Source organism: Vombatus ursinus, unplaced genomic scaffold (genome assembly GCF_900497805.2).
Source record: "Vombatus ursinus unplaced genomic scaffold, bare-nosed wombat genome assembly UNPS02014791.1, whole genome shotgun sequence".
Taxonomy (NCBI): Eukaryota; Metazoa; Chordata; class Mammalia; order Diprotodontia; family Vombatidae; genus Vombatus; species Vombatus ursinus.
Window position 1 is genome coordinate 57569810 of NW_020954569.1, and position 22714 is coordinate 57592523.

A 22714-nucleotide genomic window follows, 5' to 3' on the forward strand; every position below is an offset into this window, starting at 1 on the left:
CAAAATGTTCATAATAGAATCCATTTGTTCTTTTTTGTTCAGTTATTTCAGTCATTTCTGATTCTGCATGACCCAGTTTGGGGATTTTTTTGCAGAGATAAAGTGGTTTGCCATTTCTTTCAGCTCATTTTGCAGATGAAGGAACTGAGGCAAACAGGGTTAAGTGACTTGCCCTGGGTCATACAGCTAGTCTGAGGCCAGATTTGAACTCATGTCTTCCTGACTCCAGGCCTGTCTATCACTCTATAGCTGCCCTAGAATTCATTATTATTGTTCCCCAAATACCTTCTCTTCTTTTCCCAGGGCACCAACATCTTCTCTATAATAAGGGTTTACATACTTGGTGTCATCCTTGTCTTCTCATTCTCACATATTTAGTCTATTGTTCAATCATGCCACTTTTCCTTCACATCTCTCATATATGTTCTCTTCTCTCCACTCATATAGCAACTATCCTAGGACAGGCCCACATCACCTCTCTCCTAGATTAGTCCATAACCTTCTTGTAGTCTTTCTGCCTCGAGTCTCTTCATTCTAATCCATTCATTATTCAGTTGCCAAAGTGATTTTTCTAAAGCTCAGGCTTTACCTCATCATGCCCACTCCCTACCACACAGTAATCCCCAGTGGCTTCCTTTTGCCTTGAGGATCAAATATAAAGGCTTTCACAACCTGGTTCTTTTCTACCTTTCCAGTCATCTTATACTTACCTTCCTTCCATGCACTGTATGATTTGGCTTCATTGGCCTATTTGATGTTACTCGCACTCTGACTCTGCCTTTGCACACTGGCTGCCCCCATGCCTGGAGTGTTCTTCCCCTTCACCTCTATTAGTTTCCCTGGCCCTCTTCAAGACCTAATTCAAATCCCACCTATTATAAAGAAGCCTTCCTGTCCCCTACTCCAACAAAGCCTTCCATTTCAGTTTCTGTATCTTGTATGGACATAGTTATTTACATATTGCCTCCCCTTTGGAATGTGAATTCCTTGAGTTCAGGGTCCATATATTTGTTTTACATCCCCAGCACTTAACACAATCCCTGTTACTTAATAAATGGTTGTTGACTGACTAATAAATATCCCCATTTATAGTTGAAAAAAACAGGCTCTAAGAGTTTAATGATCTGCTCATAGTTATGAAACCAGAAAGTATAAGCAGGTAGGATTCAAACCTAGGATTCCAAGTCCAGAACTCTTTCCAGTATGCCATACTACATTTTGCATGAATATATGGGTAGCAATGAGGAGACTGAGATACACTGAGTGACTCATCGAAGGTCAAATTTCTATGTGGTGTAATCTTTCCACAATGCAACAGCTGCAAATCAGCCCCAAAGACTAGATTGGTAAAGTGCAGTTTGATTTTTTTTTTAGAGGTTCTTTTTTTTTTTTAATGTATTTATTTTTAGTTTTCAACATTCACTTCCATAAGCATTTGAGTTTTAAATTTTCTCTTCCTCCCTCCTCTCCCCCCCAAGACAGCATGCAATCTGATACAGGTTCTACATATACATTCTTATTAAACATATTTTCCCAGTATTCATGTTGTAAAGAAGAATTAGAACAAATGGGGAGAACCATGAGGAAGGAGAAACAAAACAAAAAAAGAGAGAGCAAATAGTATGCTTCAATCTGCATTCAGACTCCATAGCTCTTTTTCTGAATGTGGATAGCATTTTCCATCATGAGTCTTTTGAAGTTGTCTTAGATCCTTGAATTGCTGAGAAGATCTAAGTTTGTCAAAGTTAGTCATGGCACAGTGTGACTGTTACTGTATACAATATTCTCCTGGTTCTGTTCACTCAGCATCAGTTCGTGTAAGTCTTTCAGGTTTTTCTGAAGTCCACCTGCTCATCATTTCTTATAGCACAGTAGTATTCCATTACATTCATATACCACAACTTGTTCAGCCATCCCCCAATTGATGGGCATCCCCTCAATTTCCAATTCTTTGCCACCGCAAAAAGAGCTGCTTTAAATATTTTTGTGCATGTGGGTCCTTTTCCCATTTGTATGATCTCTTTGGGATACAGCCCTAGAATGCTGTTGCTGGGTCAAAGGGTATGTACATTTTTATAGCCCTTTGGGCATAGTTCCAAATTGCTCTCCAGAATGGTTGGATCATTTCACAACTCCATCAACAATGCATTAGGGTTCCAATTTTCCCATATCTTCTCCAACATTTATCATTTTCCTGTTCTGTCATGTTGGCCAATCTAATAGATGTGATATGGTACCTCAAGAGTTGTTTAGATTTGCATTTCTCTAATCAATAGAGATTTAGAGCATTTTTTCATATGATTATAGATAGCTTTAATTTCTTCATCTGAAAACTGCCTGTTCATATCTTTTGACCATTTATCAATTGGGGAATGACTTGTATTCTTATACATTTGATTCAGTTCTCTGTATGTTTTAGAAATGAGGCCTTTATCAGAGACTCTGGTTGTAAAAATTCTCTCCCAACTTTCTCTACTCTTCTAATCTTGGTTGCATTGGCTTTGTGCAAAACTTTTCAATTTAATGTAATCAAAATTATCCATTTTGCATTTCATAATATTCTCTATTTATTGTTTAGTCACAAATTCTTCTGTTCTCCATAAATCTGACAGATATACTATTCCTTGCTCTCCCAGTTTGCTTATAGTATCAGCCTTTATATGTAAATCATGTACCCATCTTGACTTTGTTTTGGTATGTGGTGTAAAATGTTGGTCTATGCTAAGTTTCTGCCATACCATTTTCCAGTTTTCTTAGCAGTTTTTGTCAAATAGGGAGTTCTTATCCCAGAAGCTGGGGTCTTTGGATATATCAAACAGTAGATTACTACAGTCATTGACAACTGTGTCTTGCGTACCTGTCCTATTCCACTGATCCACCACTCTATTTCTTAGCCAGTATCAAGTAGTTTTGATGATTGCTGTTTATGATACAATTCAAGATCTGGAACGGGTAGGCCACCTTCCCCAGCATTTCTTTTCATTAGTTCCCTTGATTTTCTGGACCTTTTGTTCTTCCAGATGAATTTTATTATTATTTTTTCTAGCTCTGTGAAATAATTTTTGGTAGCTTGATTGGTATGTCACTGAATAAGTAAATTAATTTAGGTAGAATTGTCATTTTTATTATATTAGCTTGGCCTACCCATGAGCAACTGGTGTTTTTCCAGTTGTTTAGATCTGACTTTATTTGTGTGAAAATTGTTTTGTAATTGTGTTCGTATAGTTCCTGGCTTTGTTTTGTTAGGTAGACTCCCTTATAGAAAAAAACTAACGTTTCTAGTACCATACTGAATAACAGTGGTGATAATGGACATCCTTGTTTCACCCCCAATCTTACTGAAAATGCTTCTAGCTTATCCCCATTACATATAATACTTAGAGATTCTTAAAAACTAAAATTCAGTAAGTATTGGGGTAACTGAAATTTTTTTGAGAAAAGGAGTAGGTGATAGCAGTTTTGACATAAGAAGTTTAGACAGTTCAGAATTGGTGAAATGGCAAGAGACTTTATAGTATGTATATGTGTATATATAGTAAGTGAGATGAGTATCTGGATTTTGGTCCTTGTAGAGGGAATGGAGAGAGAATGACAGATATAAGAGAACCACTTTCTACCTTAATATTAAAAGTTTCTTTAATCTGAAAGGGTTTTTCAAAGTAAAATTGTCAAGACCTCCTTATTGATACATAGAACTGAGAGCTATTTTAATGTTGTGAAAATACAGGAAACAAACATTAAACAAACAAACATTTAAACATTAAATTTACCAGCATCTTGTCACAGTAGTGGTGTTTTCATAATAACTAAAGCTACTTTATTAACTTTTTTCTGTCCTAATTTGCCTGTTAGTCATCATTAGGGTAATTTTTTTTTCTTTTTATATTCTTTGTGGCTGCTTAGGTCTATGTCATCCAGGCTTTCTTGGAAGCTTACAGGAAAAAAAATCTGTTGCATTAGCTATGAATATTAAAATGTCCATTGTTCCCTGAGACAGAACAGTCTGTTTCAGTTCTCCAGAAATGGACCTTTGAAAACTTAGGGTTTTGTCTCCAAGCAGAAACAGGAGTGAGAGATATAAATGCTCTGAATTTTTAAGGCTACTGTTACTATAATGTGTTGTACAAAGACACAAGACTATCTAGTTTAGTCCTGAAACTAATATCCATCCCAGGTTTCTTAATAGTTTGTTCTCTCTCTCCCACACAGGATTTAAAATGCTGCTATACCCTTATAAGTTCAATCATCATGTTCTTTGTGAAAACTTATGTAAAGTTTCTATATTTTTCTTTTTCCATATTTCCTAGGACCTGCTGATGTACTTGTTGCAGCTGGTTCAGGCCCTCAAGTATGAAAACTTTGATGACATAAAAAATGGATTGGAACCTACTAAGAAAGACAGTCAAGGATCTGTGTCTGAGAGTGTATCAAGCTCTGGAACAAATGCTGCAGAAATAGATAGGTATATATTATCAGGAACAAAATTACATTTTAAAACTGATCACATTTTATTGTCATACCTTATTTGAGTTTTTTCTGTCTTTTCCCTCAAATCTGCCTAATCTGTGTTATGGGTTTGAAATGTTATCAGTACATATTGTGAAATACCAGTAGAGGACTAATTACGGAGTCTGTTTAGACACTGCTGTTACTGGAAGAATAAATAAATACATTATGCTTATGCAATTTCATTAAGATTTTGTGTTTACTCTTGGCAACTAAGCAAGTGAATTCCATTTCTTTTCTTCTTTGAGGTTTCTACTCCACAGGAGATCATATTTTGGGGTACTTTTGAATTTGTAGAGTCATTGAATTTTCAAACTGAAAGGGATTTAGAGGTTAACTAAAGCATTACCATTTTATTCATTTAAAATTAAAAAAAAAAAACCTATGACCCAGGAAGTGAAGTGATGCCTTGCCCAGCATTGCACACATGGATAGTGGCAGAGAGAGGATTAGAACCCAGGTCTCCTAACTGCTATTCCAGCGTTCTTTTTTTCTGTACTACTAACTTTAGATTAGATTCTTATCCGTAGAATGTAAGCTTCTTGAGGGGAAAGGATTGTTTTGTTTTTGGCTTTGAATCCCTAGTGCTGGCATACAGTAGGCAGTCAATAAATAATTTAATTTCATATTTTACATTTTTTTTTCTAGTGGTAGTGTCTTCTATAGTTGGATTAGAAGAGGACTGGGGAGACCGAGGAATGTTCATTTTTTCACTTTTTTAAGGGAGTAGAAGGGAGAGAGCTGTAAATACCTCAGAGATTTATTTTCCCTTTAAGTTTTTTTTCCTCTCTTTTGTCAAGATCTTCACATCTCTAAATGTATTCCGCCTCATAATATTATATTAGCATTATAAGTATGTTCTGAGGGAGGGTAGAATCTTTAAACAGATGAGATTGATTTTAGTTCTAATAAAAATTAATTCCTTTCATAGACAAAATTTGTTATATGCTAATAACTCAGCTGAACTCTAATTTTTATATTAAGTTTATGCTTTTGCTTATTTTTTTTTAGTTCCCAAATCATAACTAGTCCTCTTCCTCCAGTGTCTTCTCCTCCTCCTGCCTCAAAAACAAAAGACTCTGCAGATGGTGAAAATCTGGAGGTGAGCTTAGAGATTTTATAGCTTCTTGTATGAGGATATTGTGTTAAGAGGTTCTTAACAGATGTACATTTTAATGTTGGTCCTTACAACACTGGTTTTGATTAATAAACTAAATATTACAAGTTCATTAAATAACTTATTTTATGATATATGTTTATGACTTTTTCCATCAGCATAAATTGCCAGATAGACATTTTACTGGAGCTTTGAGCATATAAATGGATTCATAAACAATGTACAAATGAACTGGATGTAAATATTTTATTAACAAAATCCAGGATATTTAAGATAAGGTATATTCATGAATATTACTTTACTGTTATTGTTGTCTGTTCCCTGTGATTACATTATAGAGAGCTATAACTTTGGAATTATAGTAACCACAATAAATGGTAGCTTTGCATAACTCACACAGAATCTTGGACCAGCTCCTATTAAATAGCTAATCCCACTTTTATAGACTGTTTAGTTCATTAAATATGCATTAAGTACCTACTATGTTCAAAGTACTATGTTGGGGACGCAAAGCGTACACATTTGGAACTTCCTTTACACACTGTAGAATCTCTTCCAAAGTAACGTGAGAGCTACTGACATGTGTTTCTATCTCCTTATTGATTCTAGGCTGAGATAAATCTAGAACACGTGGTTATTAAAATAATAGTAGAAATAATAATGAAAATAAATACAGGCTATCAATATGAAAAACTTAATTTATTACTCTCCCATTGTTCTGACATTGCCAGTCCTATGCTCAGTGCTGAGGCTGATAGATTAAGCAAGGAAGGAGTAGTTTTTACTACATTGCTAGGGTTGTATCAAAGATGGGTTCCTTGCCTTCATAGTTAGAACTCGGGCTGTCTTTGAAACTGTCTGTAAATGGTGGTTTGGTTCTATTGTGTTATTATTATTACACTTAAATATTATTTCTGAATTTGTGGATTACCTTGAAAATCATTTGAAGTCTTAAGTTCCAAATCTTGTACAAGAAATATCATGCTGGGTTTTGCTGTTTTTAGGACAAAAACAATTTGATGTTAAATTGTTCTAGGTGAAAGTGACATGTATATTCTTTGTCCTTTGCTTCCATGGTAATACTCTCTCCTGGTTTTCCCTCTGCCCCTTATTCCTCCTTTGCTGTGTCATTCTCCTTTACTGAAACATCATTCATCTCTCACTCCTTTATTTTATTTATTTTTTTGTTTGTTTGTTTGTTTAGTGAGGCAATCAGAGTTAAGTGACTTGCCTAGTGTTACACAGCTAGTATGTGTCAAGTGTCTGAGGCCAGATTTGATCTCAGATCCTCCAGACTCTAGGGCCAGTGCTGTATCCACTGTGCCACCTAGCTGCCCCTCCCACTCCTTTATAATAGTTGTCCTTCAGAGCTCTATCCTGAATCCCTCTTTTCTCTTTACAGTTTTTTGTCCCTTGGTTATGTTCATTAGCTCTACATATCTAGCACTAATTCTCTTAAGAACTCCAGTCCTACATCATCAGCTGTCTTAGAGAAACCTCCTTCTAGATGTGCCATCAACATATTAAACTCATTATGTAGAAATCAATACTCAGTATTTAAAAAAATTATTTGTGTTTATTTCTTTAAATATTTTCCAATTACGTGTAAAAACTTTTTAATAATCATTTTTTAAAGTTTGAATTCCAAATCTTCACCTTCCTCCACCACTCCCCCCTTCTTGAGAAGGCAAGCAGTTTGATACTGATTATTCATGTGAAATCATGCAAAATGTTTCCATATTAGCCATGTTAAAAAGAAAACACAAAATAAAACAATAAAAATAAGAAAATTTTTTAACAGTATGCTTCAGTCTGCATTCAGAGTTCATCAGTTCTTTCTGGATAGCATTTTTCACCATGGGTCCTTTGGAATTGTCTTGGATTATCGTCTTGATCAGAGTAGCTAAGTCACAGTTGATCATTCTTACTATGTTGCTGTTTCTATATACAATGCAGAACTCAGTATTTTTCACATTATACTTGTCCCTCTTTATTTTAAGGTCACCAGTGAGAATTAAAACAGAGAAAAGCCATAGGATTTAGTAGTTAAAAACTGTCTTTCTGTGGGAAAATGTGTTCCAAGTTCCAACTAGATTAATTATAAGAAACTTTTATAATATAATCTGTTTGGTATCTTGAGATGACTTTTACTGTGTGACCAGTGGAGAAATGCTTCTTATGTTTTCTTTATCTACAGCTATATCAAAACCTCTGGTTTGGCCTTTAAGACTCTTCATGCCCTGGCCCCTTTCTACCTTCCCAGTCTTCTTACACTTTACTCCCCTCCATGGATTCTGTGATCCAAGGACACAGGTCTTGTTGATTGTTCTTGCATATGAAATATTTTCTCTTGACTCTGAGCCTTTTCACTGGTTGACCTCTATGTCTGGAGTACTCTTCTTCCTTAACTTCAATTCCTGGCTTCCTTCAAGATTCATCTTGTTAAATCTCACCTCTTGCAGGAGGCCTTTTTCCACTTCCCCCTGCTGCTATCGTCTTTCTTCTGAGATTACCTTCTATGTATAGTGTATGTATCTTGTAACAATTTCATTGTTTACACGTCTCGCCCATTTGAGTGTGAGTTCCTTGAGTCCAGGTGCAGTGCCCTTTCTTTGTATCCTCAGTGTTTATCATAACGTCTGGCACTTATTAAATAATTAATAAAGGCTGGTTGACTGATTGACAGTATTAACCAATTTGGTCATGTAAAACTACTTCATATTGCTTTTTCACAGAACTCTAATTATAGAGTATCCAACCATTATTATATTTTTACTTCAGTTTGTTACGATATTTAGCAAAGAAGAAAACCATATTTTAACTCGCATATGACAGCTGTTGGTTGAAGAGACGTAAGAGAGAGAGAGAGAGAGAGAGAGAGAGAGAGCAAGAGCGGGAGAGAGAGCATATGTGCATGTAGAGCAGATAAGAGTTGGTTGGAGAGGCAGTTTTGCCAGAAAATGACACCTACGAAAGGTCTTTAAATAAGTAAATTCTATTCCTTTAGTGTACAGAATACACTTGGAAATTTCATTTGTTTGTGAGGGTTTTTTTTTCTGTATTTGTGAGAAACCGTTTTGTTCAGTGCTAAGAAAATTATGCAATCTCATTCTGTAATATTGCACAAGTGTGTTTTATGTTTACATAAATTGTGTGTAAATACATGTATTTGTAGATGTACATTATAAATAGGCAATATGTGATAATTTTCTGGTTTAAAATTCTTTCATTATGAATAGCTTCCTGTGTTTACAAAAATATGTATCAGAATAATAAAATATCATGTGAACAACATGCCACTTTAATACAATTCACATGGATCTTTTAATTTCTGTGTAAACTCAGGACTATCCCATTTGTAGTTTAGTGTCTTATGCTATATTGTTAATGTTTCCAGGCACAAATTTATGCCAAATTTTATTTAAATTGTCCTTTGAAACTGTAAATTAACCATTAAGTTCTGTTTCTGCATTTGATCAAGGAATATATTTACTTGTTTTGCCTGGATATTGAAAATATGGTCCTCTTGAAAAGTTGGATTCATTCTTTATTAAAGGCAAAGTTTTTATAATGTGCTATCAGATCTGTAGAGGAGAACTGTCAGGTAAACATGGAGTGTCTCTTTTTATTCCCCAGTTAGTAAGATGAAATCATGTTTTCCTTTTTGTTTCTTTCAGCAAGATCTCTGCACTTTCTTGATATCAAGAGCCTGCAAAAATTCTACATTGGCCAACTATTTATATTGGTATGTTAAAATAAATTCAGTATTTTTCATATTGTGACTTCTCAAGGTCATTTTTTTTCCCACTGCTTAATATAAAACATGCCCAGAATACATGTACTATAAAGTGAATTATGCATTCTAAAAAGAGAAAAAGGTATGCATAGTCATTAAAAATCCATGTCACCTGTGTGCATAAGGGTATGTCCAGTTTTACCCTTTATCCTTCACTTTTCAGAGCATAGATGTTTCCTTTCTGCAGTTAGTTTTCCCTCTTTAAAAGTTGTGGCTCCAGTTGTTTACACCATATTACAAGGTCTGAATTATCACCTGCCAAAATATGCTTGACTCTCTTGAATTATAGATCACTGAATTTTGAGAGTAGGAAAAATCTCAGATACTACAATCCATTTCTTAATTTTCTGTGGCACACAGAAGTTAAGTGATTTGCCCATAATTACATAACTACTTAGGGGCAGATACCTGACTTCACACTTTAAATATCGTACATTTGATAAGTAGTAAATATGTTTAGAGACTCTTAGAGGTGGAATCATTTTTAGAAATCATCTAGTCTAGTTCCTTCTTTAAAAGATTAGAAAAACAAAACTGAGGTCTTGGAGGTGAAATGATTTGCCCATAGTCATATGGTAAATTAGTGGCACATGTAGGTTTAGATCTCAGATTACCCAACTTCCAGTCCTGTCTCTAATTTAAAAGCTATGGGGAATTATTCTAACACAGAAGAAAAGTCTGAAGAATTTTGTAAGCTATAACTTCAGAATTCTTTTCTTGGCTTGGGAGAAGTGTGGCACTTAAGGTAACATGAGATTGAAATTAGCATGATTGATTAGTCATACTCCAGTAAGATTCTGTACAACTGAATATAAATTGTGTTTTATTTCAGATTTTTTACTACAAAGTTTTCCTTTCCTTTCCCTTTTTCCTTCAATATCTCTTTCCCTTGACAATCCAGTGGAGGGCTTTTTAGGGTTTTGTGGAGCTGTTTATTTCTTTCTTTGTTTTTCTCAAGGCAAATGTTAGATTTCTCTAAATGGGCTTACTGTCTCGAGTAAAGGACTAAATGTCAATTTTAGCTAAGCCTCTCCTAAGGCGGTATCATTTGTCATCCAGAAAATCTGACCTTTGTTTTGTCTGTTTTCTTAACTCTAACAAAAGCACCCATATGTGTTTTGCAGGTGGATTCTAAGATTTATTTTCGGGAGCCTGAGTTTTTAGATTTTAGGAGTCCTAAATGGACATTCTCCTTAAACTCTCCAAACTTCCTTCTCATTCTGTTTGTTGATAGTAAAATTCCTTTCAGAAGTAGCATTCCAGGGGCAGCTAGGTGGTACAGTGGATAGAGCACTGGCCCTGAAGTCAGGAGGACCTAAGTTCAAATCTGGCCTCAGACACATAACACTTACTAACTGTGTGGTCCTGGGCAAATCACTTAACCCCATTTGCCTCACAAAAAAAACAAAACAAAACAAAACAAAAAAGAAGTAGTATTCCATAGTTTGAGAACTTTAACTTCAAATACAACTTTGAAAGGGAATACATTGGCTTAAATTCACAACAAATTGGATATGACTGATTTTTTTTTTTAGGAGCTAGTTTTGATATGGAGAGGGAGAGAGAGAATAAAGGGAGACAGGATGGGAGAGAGACTGTTAGAATACAGACAATCATTTGATACTTATTTATTAACTGGAATCTGCCAAATATTCATTTTCTTGCATCTCTCCTATTTACTTCTTGTTGTCTACTTTTCCATTTTTATGCTTTCTCTATTTTCTAAACCTCCCTAAAGTAATCTGTCCATTTCTCTCCTTCTTGCCCCTCTGCCCATCTTTTCTTTGTTCTTATTCCTTGTCCTTTTCTGCATCTTTATTTCTATTTCATATACTCAACAAGCTGCAATACTGTATTTAAGCACATTTTAAATTATTTGTTGCATTTAGTTAATAGTTTAGTTTTCTTATTCCTGAATAAATTTGTGTTCAACTTTTCACATCTCTTACAAAAAATGCAGAAATTAAATTAAGTTGCTTTCCGTTCCTTTGTAGTCATTAAGTAATTTTATTTATACCTCCTGTCTTAGCAAAAAAGTTTCTCATTCTTGCTTTACCAGAGTTGCAATTTAGTGACCAAACTTTACTTTTCTCTTATGAGATTTGCACTTTCCTACATTTTTTGGAAGTACTAAAGTATTAAAATGGATGTGATACAGAGTTCTAGTTATCTGGATCTTTTTCGGATCCTGATTCTGCCTTCTACTGTATTAGCTGTCCCTTCTGACTTAATATTAACCTTAAATTTTATAAGCATATAACCTCCATCCAGGCCTTGTAGCACTTCATTGGAGACTTCATTAGAGTTTAGTTTTACCTGTTTTTTCTTCCGTTTTTTTGTTTGTTTGTTTGTTTTTTGTTTTTAGGTGATTGGGGTTTAGTGACTTGCCCAGGGTCACGCAGCTAGTAAGTGTCAAGTGTTTGGTCTGAGGCTGGATTTGAACTCAGGTCCTCCTGACTTCAGGGCCTCTGCTCTATCCACTGTGCCACCTAGCTGCCCCTACATGTTTTTTCTTATACAGATTACATGATATTTTTGAAATTAAGTACCTTTTCATTGATGTCGGGCACAAATTAGCAGAGGCATCCTCTACAATAATCTTTACACTTTATAATTCTTTCATTTCTTATCTGAAACGTGGAGAGCTTTCCATTCAATCTGAAAGCAACCAAAAACAGTAGGAAAACTCATAGATTATGTAGTCTGCACAAGATTACTGGAGACTTCTTGTTTCATGATAGTAATTTTTTTTCCTACCTTGATTAAAACAGACAAACCACACTTAAAAGTTTTATATACACTCCATCAAATTGATTTTTTTATTTTTCTGTACATGTCTGATTTATTCTACCATAAGGATTCTTAACCTGAGGTCTATGAACTTTTTGACTATTTTGTTAACTGTATTTCAATATAATTGATTTTTCTGTAATCTTATATATTTTATTTTATACCATTAAATACATTATTATTCCAAAAATAATAATGGTTATAATTCTCTAAGAATAAGTCCCAGAATCCATAGGTTCTACCAGATCTCAGATAGGGGTCAAAGACCCAATCAGAGAGGTCTCTTGATACACAAAAAAGGTTACAAATTCCTCTTCTAACAGTAGAGAAAAACATGAATCAAGATCAGCTGTTTGCTAAAGAATGTTTTGTTTTTTGTTCTGTTTAAAATCAGTGTAATATGTATTCCTAAATAATAGCAAATAATTCTTTATTCTTGATATTAGGTTTTTGCCTTTGATAAACACTAGATTGTTGTTACATGTAATACTTTGGCAAATAATTTTAATTTTGTTTCAAAATTGCTGTGTTCTCTTTTTTTTTTTTTACAACAGATTGTAGATAGTTGACAAAGATAACATTATACCTATATTAAGCATAGCATAGTCCATTATTTAAAATAAGCATTTTAGACTGTTGTATTATTTCCTCTAGATTATTTTGTGTTTTCTTTTTCATGTATTACTCCTTCCAAATAATTTAATTAGAGTTTCTGTTGTAGCTAAAATCCTTAGGGATATAGAGTTATCCAGACAATCCTTTTCAAATGAATTGTGTCAACCTTTTAAGCCACGGGGGGGAGTTATAGCCCCCAATCTGTAAAGTATTAGGCATCAAGAGTTATAAATGGTTTCAGTTTTTATAGTCCTTTCAGTTTGTGGAAATTGCAAGTAAACTTTAGACATTTTGATACTTTTTCTATAACTTCTAAGTCCTTTCAAGGTAATGCAGGGTGTTTGCCTCCCAAAACCAAATTGCCTGAGAACTGGTGGCCTGCTGATGTAATCTTACTGAAGACACTGCCATCAATTTTGTCTATCTTGTTCTTTTCAACTGACAACCAACCAGAGGATATCTTAGAGTAATTTTCAGTGTGTATCTTATTAGAGTGTACTGAGAACTCTGACTTGTGAACAGTTTAGTTCTGACTCTTTAAGTCTTGGAATATATATAAGTTGGGGCAGCTAAGTGGTAGGGTGGATAGAGTACTGGACCTAGAGTCAGGAATACTCATCTGTACATGTCCTATCTCAGAACAGGGCTATTTTCATTGGCATATGCTGTAGATTGTCAAGTCAGAAAGAGGAAATAGATGAGAGTTTGAGAGTAGATCACAAGCCTGGCAGTGAAGTTTGATCTAGTATTGATGGCAGACTTGAAGTATCCAGTGCCTCTTAGAACTGTGTTTTACGAAAGTAGCTAATAACTTCTTGACTTGCCTTACTGGTAATTTAGTTCTTCGAAAGGTAAAGGGACCAACAAGGGGATTCTACATCTGATTCTTAATTATAAGAGAGGAACTGTTTGCTGGGCTGGAAATGATGAGAACGTTGGGGAGAAGTGATCACTCTATTCTAGAGTTTGTAATAGAAGAGAAAAAAATCTGGACATATTCTGAAATCTACTCTATATTTTAGATAAGCAGATTTCAAAGAATGCACAGGAAAGATAGGTGGGATCCCATTCAGTGGAGGGAGGGATGACCAGTACTCAAGAAGGAAATTCTGAGGAAAAGAATGAAAATAATTTTAACGAGGCAGAACAATAGGATTTGCCTGAAGATGCGCAGAGAATTCACTAACTCACTTATATTTTAAAAAGAAATATACAGAAAAATGAAAGCAAGTCCTGCTAACAATAGAATGGATATAACTGTAGCATGTTAAACAGTTTCAACAGTACCAGAATGGGCTGGGATTGACAAGGGAGGCTAAAGACAATAAAAAAATTACCTTTCCACTGAAAATGACAAAACAAAAATGACTAATGTGAGTTGATACACAAGATAAGTACAGAAGTAGTAAGAGAACATTGTGCTGCCCTTGATGAATTCAAGTCACCAGGCCCAGATCAACTACATCCTTGAGTCCTAAAAGAACTGGCAGGTGTGATTACTGAGCAACTGTCAGTGATATATTTGAGGGTGTGCACATGTGCATGTGTGTATATGCATGCATTTTATTAGTGATAGTTGGAAAAAAGGTGAGTAATGGATTCCTAGACTGCAGTATGAACATGGTTTCATTACTTTAAAAAAGGAAAGAGAAAAAAAAAAGTCTGCAACTTATAGATGTTCAAAAGTAGAATGGGCTATATCAGGAAGGAGTATTTTGAGAGTTAGCTTTTTAGTGAGAGTTGAAGATTTGAGAATGTGAAGGGAAGAATGTCGAGTGAGACAAGGCAAGATCTATGATCAATTGGGCTAGAAGGGAAAAATTGATTTTTGCTAATAATACAATGAGGGGGTTATATTATGTGATCAGTTGAAAATTATTGTAGGCAACTTAGGTAAAAGTATGCTTTTGGCTAGGTTATTTATCCTTCTGGGGTCTCAACTTCCTCTGTAAAATGGCATTGATAATACTTGCCCTACTAGTCTTGTAGGGATATTGTGGAGACCACATTTAAAAATGTCTGTGAAGCGCTTTGTAATTATAAAGGATTGTATGCAAGTGATCACTAATCTTCTACCTAGAATCCTCTTCTGAAGTTTCAGAAATGACTCTGGGTTTTCCAGTACCTTGCTAGAAAAATGTAGCCTCTGGCAGATAGATCTAAGTTAGAAAGGGAAAGACCAAAAGCCAAAATATATTGGGGTATATTGGGCCTAGATAATAGAAGATGGAGGGAAAACTTTAAGAATTGATGGGGATGAGGGATAGTAGGAAAAATAAGGGGCTTCATTTCTTCTCCTCACTCTTGCTTCCAAACCCACTGAAATCTGGGTACTGGTCTTATATGGTAGGTGAAGGATGAAATGGCTGAGGAAACAAAGTTCGATCTTCTGAGCATGTCAGTTTATTAAGCAATGCATACCAGTTGCCTAACACATCAAGACCAGCCCCCTCTGCTTTGGCACTGGACCCTGATACAAGGGGAAACAGATTTTTTTGCATTAAAAACAATCAAATGAAAATAAATAATTAAAAGAAAACAACTAAATAGGTTACAAAATTAGGAAATATGATTTCTCATGGGAGGTAAGATGAGAGACTTTCCAAGTTAGGAGGAGAATGAACAGGTGCCATTCTCTGAAATCAGAAAAAGAGGTGTCCTGTTACCCCAAATTGTCCATTTAATCAAAGGAACATGGAAACAACAACTTTTTAACCAGTACAGGGCCAGTTATCAGATAAGGCATATAGGTTACTTGAGATGTATAATTGTGAGAAAACTCTATGCATCAGTCTTTGGATCTAACTGCTCAGCATAACCCAACTCCTTAGTTAAGGATCTCTAAGCACCAGGCAGAGGTGGTCCAGCTTCCCAGCCACACACGGATGGGTTCAAACAATGCAATAAAATTTTCTCACAATTCCCACAACTGAATAGTTTTCTAACAAGCCAGAAATTGGACTAGACCCATAATTAAATAGAAAGGGAACTGAACTAGCTCCGGAATTAAGTCACAAGATGAAGTCTGTAGTTCATTCAGTTCTCATTACCACTTGATGTTTTAATTCTCTCAATTATCATGAAATTGAAAATGCTCTCCGTTATTAGTGACTTGTTAATTGTCAAATTTAATGACTTTTTCCCAGCCCTCATCTTTTTGACCTCTGCAGATATAATGGTTTCCCTCTTCATACTATTGATCACTCATTTTTCCCATATGCTCTTTACTCTCTAGATTTTTCTGACACTGCTCTCTCCTGGTTCTCCCATCTGTCTGTTATTACTTAGTCTCCTTTGTGCGATTTTCATTCAGGTCACACCCCTTAAGTGCCATCCCCAAGTCTCCTCCTTACCCCTTTTCTTTTTACCTTCTATACTATCTGTCTTGGTGAACTTTTCAGTTCTCACAAGCTTTATTTAGCATCTCTACACAGATTATTCCCATATCTATGTGTCTAGCCTTAATCTCTCTCCCAAGCTTGATTCTCTCACTTCCAGTTGCCTTTTGGACTTCTTGAACTGGATGTCCTGGAAGCATCTCAGATTCAACATATCTGAAATAACTCATTAGCTTTCCTCCTAAACCAGAGATGGGGAACTTATGGACTCGAGGCCACAGGTGGCCTTCTAGGCCTTGGGTGCGGCCTTTTGACTGAGTCCAAGTTTTACAGAACAAATCCTTTTATTAAGGAAATTTGTTTTTTGAAGTTTGGATTCAGTCAAAGGGCCACACTTGAAGACCTAGAGGGCCACATGTGGCCTCAAGGCTGCCAGTTCCCCACTCCTGTGACCTAAATCCTCCCAACTTCCTCACTTTTCTGTTGTTGTCAAGGGCACCACTGTTCTTCTAGTCACCCAGGCATATAATTTTGGGGTCATCTTCATAAACTCTTTCCTAGTAACCCCACATATGCAATTTGTCATCAAATCTTCTTTTCTGTATTCATGACATGTCTGGTGTATATCTTCTTCTCTCCATTCACACAGCTGCTACACTGGTTCAGGCCTTCATCATCTCTCTCCTAGACTATTGCAGTAGCCTTTTAACAATCTCCCTGCCTCAAGTCTTTCTCACTCAATTTCATTTTCCACTAAACTCCAAAATGTTTTTCTTTCAGTGCAAGTTTGACCATGTCACCTTCCTTCTTATTAGTCTCTAGTGATTTCCCTTGTACCTCCAGGATCAAATATATTTAAAACAAAAATCTCTTTTAGTCTCTTTACAATCTGACCCCTTGCTAACTTTTCCGTCTTCTTATGCTTTACTCCCCTCCGTGGGCTCTACAATCCAGTGACCCTGGTCTCCTGGCTATTCCTTACATAGGACACTCCCATCTTCTGACTCCATGCATTTTACTGGTTATTCTAGCCTCAGATCAAATCCCATCTTCTTTAGGTGTCCTTCCCAGTTTGTCCAGGTGCTAGGATTTGCTCTGTGAGATTGTCTTTCATTTACAGTGTATTTAACTTGTGTACATAATTAATTTATATGTCATCTCTCCATCTGAAAGTGAGCTCCTTTAGTTCAAGAACAGTGATTTGTCTTTGTGTCCCCAGCACAATTCTTGGCACATAGTAATAAATGCTTATTGACTGCTAACTTGGAAAATTAATAAATAAATATTTTAATTGTTTATAGGATTATAGTTCATAAAAACAGAGGGGGCAGAAATAAGGTATCCAACATTCAACATCTATTAAGTTATATAGAAGTGCCTGTTCTCCTATGGATATCATCAAGAATTGGATAAAAAGCCATATCTCTAAATCAAGATGGATCTGCTTTGAAGTCCTCCTTCTCATACACCCCTATACGTCCCCGCTTCCCCCCCACTCCTGCACAAGTCACTTAATTGCTCCATGCCCCAGAAACTTTCTTTCTTTTTTGTTTTGTTTTGTTTTGTTTTGTTTTTTACTTCTAGGCAATTGGGGTTTACTGACTTGCCCAGAGTCACACAGCTAGTAAGTGTCAAGTGTTTGGTTTGAAGCCAAACTCAGGTCCTCCTGACTTCAAGGCTGGTGCTCTATCCACTGTGCCACCTAACTGTTCCCCCTTTGTTTTTTGTTGTTGGTTTTTTTTTTTTAGGCAATTGGGGTTAAGTGACTTGCCCAGGGTCACAGATTTGAGCTGAGGTCCTCCTGACTTCAGGGCCAGTGCTGTATCCACTGCGCCACCTAGCTGCCCCCCAGAAACTTTCTAAGACTGTAAGTTGGAGACTAGATGATAGGCTGTATTGTTAAGAGATAATTTTTTCACTAGGGAGCTGCCTATATGAATTAAATCACATCCAGACCCAAAAAACCCATCCTTAAATCTAGAACTGCAGTTCATTTAAGCCCAGAAAAACTAGGGAATTAACTGTGTATTAGAATGATGAAACTGGTTGAGTGAAGAGAATGTAATTACAAAGTGCAAAATCTTTTATTTCTCATATAGACCCTGTGGTGTTTTTTCCTGGCAAAATTCTAAAATATGTTATTAGAGGGGTGGTTTATGAGCATTTAAAAAGGAGACAGTTATCATTAAGAGCTAAGATTTGGTCATCAAGGAGAGGTCACAGGCTAATTTCATTTTTCTTTTTGACAAGATTGTTAGGCTGTTAGATCAGGGAATGCTATAGTTAAAGTAGACCTGCATGTTAGCAAGGCATTTTACAGAGTTTGTTAAGACAACTTTGTGGGCAATATGGAGAGATGATGACTGGATAATAATACAGTTAAGTCACAATTGATTGGATGACCAGATCCAAAGAATGGTAATTAGTGGATTGATGTCATTTTGAGGGGACCTCCTTAATGGAGGGCTCTAGGCATTTGACCCTGGTTTTGTTTTATTATTTTTAATCAATGGCTTGGATGCCAGGCTATCAAATTTGAGTATCACATACAGCTGAAAGCGATGTTTGCTTTCAAAGTTAGGATCCCAAAAGACTTTGACAGATTAGCATATGGGCTGAATTTTAAAAGTTGAAATTCAGTAGAGATAAATGTAAACCCATATACTTGAATTTAAAAATTCAACTGTGTAAGTATAGAGGGGAGGAAATGCTAAATAATAGTGTGAAAAAGAACTAGGGGTTATAGTTTGCAAGTTCAGTATGATAAGCATCAAGTGGTAGACACAAAAATTAGATTGTTTTACACAGCATTAATAATGGCATAGTATCTAGAATGAGAGTTCATAGTGACAGAGTACATACAGTCTGTTGGGGTTAGACTAACTCTGGCATATTTGGTTCAGTTCTGGTGAAAACACTGAAAACTGTACCATGTGAAAGATCAGTTGAATGAACTGGGGGTGTTTAGATTGGAGAAGAGACTGTGTGGGAGACATGATGGCATATTTTATGAATCTAAAAGTGTCATGTGGGAGAGGGATGATATTTGGTCTTCTAGATGTCAGAGGATAAAACTAAGAGTAGTAGCTGGATATTGTAGAGTGGGAGATTTTGGCTGATTATAAGGAAAAACTTTCCGTATATCATCCAAAACAAGAGAAACCAATGTTGTCCTTTCATTAAAAAAAAGAGAAAATACAGAAGCCTTATATTGGTAAGAGTTTTGAATTAGGAGATTATGGATGCCAGTACTTGCTTTATCTCCGATACTTTTGTTACTCTGGGCAAGTCACTAACTTTTTATTTTCACTTCGTTCTGTGAAATAGGAAGGATAATCCTTGTCCTTCTACTTACTGAACTGTTACGAGTTTCAGATGCTTTCATGAATGGTATACAAATCTAAGGTATCTCTATCCTTAAAGTACTTCTTAGCAAAAGTGATATGTCACTGAATCAATTTTTCATCAATAAAAGGATAGTATTTTCTTAGGTTTTTTTGTTTGCTTATTTGTTTAAATTTGATTTCACTATCATAAGGCATTCTGATTTCATGGTTATGAGGTACTTTGAGAGAGAGAGAGAGAGTGAGTGTGTGTGTGTGTGTGTGGGTGTTTGTGTTTCACTAGTAGAAAAGGAAAACTCTTAGTGATGCAGCTGGACAGCTACTCTCCAACTCTTAAAAAATTGCTTGGGACATGGAGAGGTTTAATGACTTGTCCTGCCTCCCACTGCCAGGATGTGTTAAGAGGTAGGGCTTGAGATCAGATTTTCCTGATTTGGACATTCACTTTTCTCTTTATCAAGCCACATTGCCTTTCATATTTGCATTGTAAGTTTTAGTCATTGTATGTTTGAGAAAAAAGACAGGTATAAAATCGTGATGATAATGGCAGTAAGAGTAGCTGACAATTATATTACTTTCTAAGGTTTGCCAACTGCCTATTCTCTTACTTGTGCTATATATGAATTAAGTCAGCCTCATTTTGATTTCAGACAATAAAAACTGTATGTACTTTTTAAAGGTATGTTATAGTGGAATGTGAAGATCAAGATACTCAACAGAGAGACCCAAAGACACATGAAATGTACCTGAATGTAATGAGAAGATTCAGTCAGGCATTACTGAAGGTAACAATTTTAATAAAGTGAGCTTTTGCTTGAAAAGAAGAAAACAAAGAAATATGCTTTCCTTTGTGCTTTCTCTGATCCCTAATTTTCTGGTTTATACTAAGTTCATTTACAGATGTCTAAGTGTGATCTTCCCAATTCAAAGTCTTTACCTTCAATATAAACTTCTTCCAGCACTTTTCAGAAATACTTGATTTCCTTTTCTGGTTGAGATTTGATTCTAAAAATCATGTCACTGGTCAGCCAGTAGAGGGTGTGAGAGTAATAAGAAAGAAGTGTCTTTTTCTGCTTAAATCTATAGCTTTGCTTGAAGATACTCATAACATTGTCTAGCACTTCATATTTTAAATACATTTAATTTTAATTTAAATCTCAAGGTAATTTAAAATATGTATTTCTATTGTGGTATGACACATCCTGGTGGTGAAGGGCCTGGCTAATTGTTAATTCTCTTCTTGATTGATTGACTTCACACTCTAGCATTGCCACCTATTTAAATAAAAGGCTCAGCTTCAATACCTACTCAACCATCATGCCTTTGTTCTTAGCCCAGGTGGACGTTATTTCTGCATCTTCCACACCCCACAGTCTTCCTTTTATTGTACAAAATGTACCAGCTGTCTCAGAAGTCTTAAACTTAGACTTTTAGAATATCCTCTTTGACAGCCATCTTTCCTACCATTTCATCAGCTCCTTGAGGGCAGATACTTTTTTGTCTTAAGTATTTGTGTTTCCTAGAGTGCAGCCAATTACTTGTATGTAGTAGGTGCTTAATACCTTTGTTGAGTGAATGTTAAATGAATTATATCTTGTTGCATTAATGTATACTATAAGAAGTGTTATTGTTGACAGAAACTAATCTTTATTGAAGAATCAGACAATTTTCAACTTTAGATGTGATGATGGGATTTTTAACTGGAGCCAATGTTTCTAATTATCTTTGAATCAAGATAATTAATCTTTTTCAATTCAGCTTTGTCTTGAAGTTTATGGCTATTAGAAGAATAAATAAAGATCACCCTAGCTTCTAAAGAAACCCTCATCACTATTGTATAGAAAAGTAATTTTCTCTTTCTTTTAATCCTGTCAGGGTGATAAGTCTGTTAGAGTTATGCGTTCTTTGCTGGCTGCACAACAAACATTTGTAGATCGACTGGTTTGTCTAATGAAAGCTGTGCAACGTGAAAGTGGAAATCGTAAGAAGAAGGTAAACCTTTTATTTAGTTTTTCTGCTTCTAATTGAGGGCCCATTGTGGCAAAGAATTAAGTTTTATCTAGTACCTCCTTAGGCTTATTTATGTTGTGAAACTACAATATTATACTTTAGAATGATAAAATTTCAGAATGAGACATGATCTTAGGATATCCAATGTCAAATCACCTGATTTTGTAGATGAGGATATTGGGGCTTAGACAAATCAAGTGACTTAATGGAGGTCACACAAGTTAGTAACAAAATAGAGACTGAAAACTGAATCTTACTCATGATCCAGTTTTGCTGTCTATCACATTGTTTCTACTCAGGGCATACTTATCAATAGGAATTTTTTTCTATTTCACTTTGAAAATTACATTTTGCAAATATCTTTTGACTTTAATTATATACTTATCAATGGGAATTTTTTCTATTTTGGCTCTGAAAATTACATTTTGCAAACATTATTTGACTTTAACTGCGTAGGAAATTTTTGGTACTGTGTTATTGAGCTACTTTTTCTTAGTTTGATTTATGTGTGGTGATATTACTTTTCTGTGTCTCTTTGAAAATAATTATTCTCAAGCGTATTCATTATGTGACTTTCCGTGTTGCCTAGCAATCAAAAGAAATGAGTGTTATTTCTGAGCTCTTGAGCAGTGCTACCAGCTATCATTTATTTAACTTTTTTTCATAAGTAATATGAGTTTGACATTCTCCTTATCTAAAAATGAAATTGGGGAGAGGACAGAAGTGATATGGGGGCAGAGAGAAGATGAATAATAAGGTAACAGGGAGGGATAGCTAAGGGACCAGGGATTATAAGTCAGTTGGTAACAGTATAACGCCATAGAATGCACAGAAGCAGCATGACAACATTCTCAGTCCTGTGGCATTTGAGTCCAAGACATAATTTGAAATGAATTCCAAAAGGAGAGCTTTGGCAAATTGCTTTCTAGATCCTTTGAAATAGAAATTTAACTCTTTAACTTGGGCCTAAGTATGACCCTGATTATATCTTCAAGTTTAACAAGATAAATTTCATTTCAGTCTTTCTTACAAAGATTTTTGTTGATATCAAGGAATTTTTCCTTCCTTTTACAACATATTGAGAGAGAATCATTCAGTACCTGGATCTTATAAAACATTATTTTTCAGCAGCTATGATCCTAAGTCTTTGATCTCTTGAGAGACTTAAGCCACATGAATAGCTCTGAAGTTAGTCAAG

The 22714-nt window shown here is 35.4% G+C and overlaps 1 protein-coding gene across 1 annotated transcript in view; it reads left to right on the plus strand.

Moving 5' to 3' along the window:
* Positions 1-22714, plus strand: part of PIK3C3 (phosphatidylinositol 3-kinase catalytic subunit type 3) — a 184911-nt gene that overhangs the window by 52826 nt on the left and 109371 nt on the right. The window contains exons 11-15 of the mRNA XM_027869092.1: positions 4308-4462; positions 5518-5608; positions 9301-9368; positions 20186-20291; positions 21382-21498. Of these exons, the coding sequence (XP_027724893.1) occupies positions 4308-4462; positions 5518-5608; positions 9301-9368; positions 20186-20291; positions 21382-21498 (537 nt within the window). The remainder of the gene's footprint in view (positions 1-4307; positions 4463-5517; positions 5609-9300; positions 9369-20185; positions 20292-21381; positions 21499-22714) is intronic.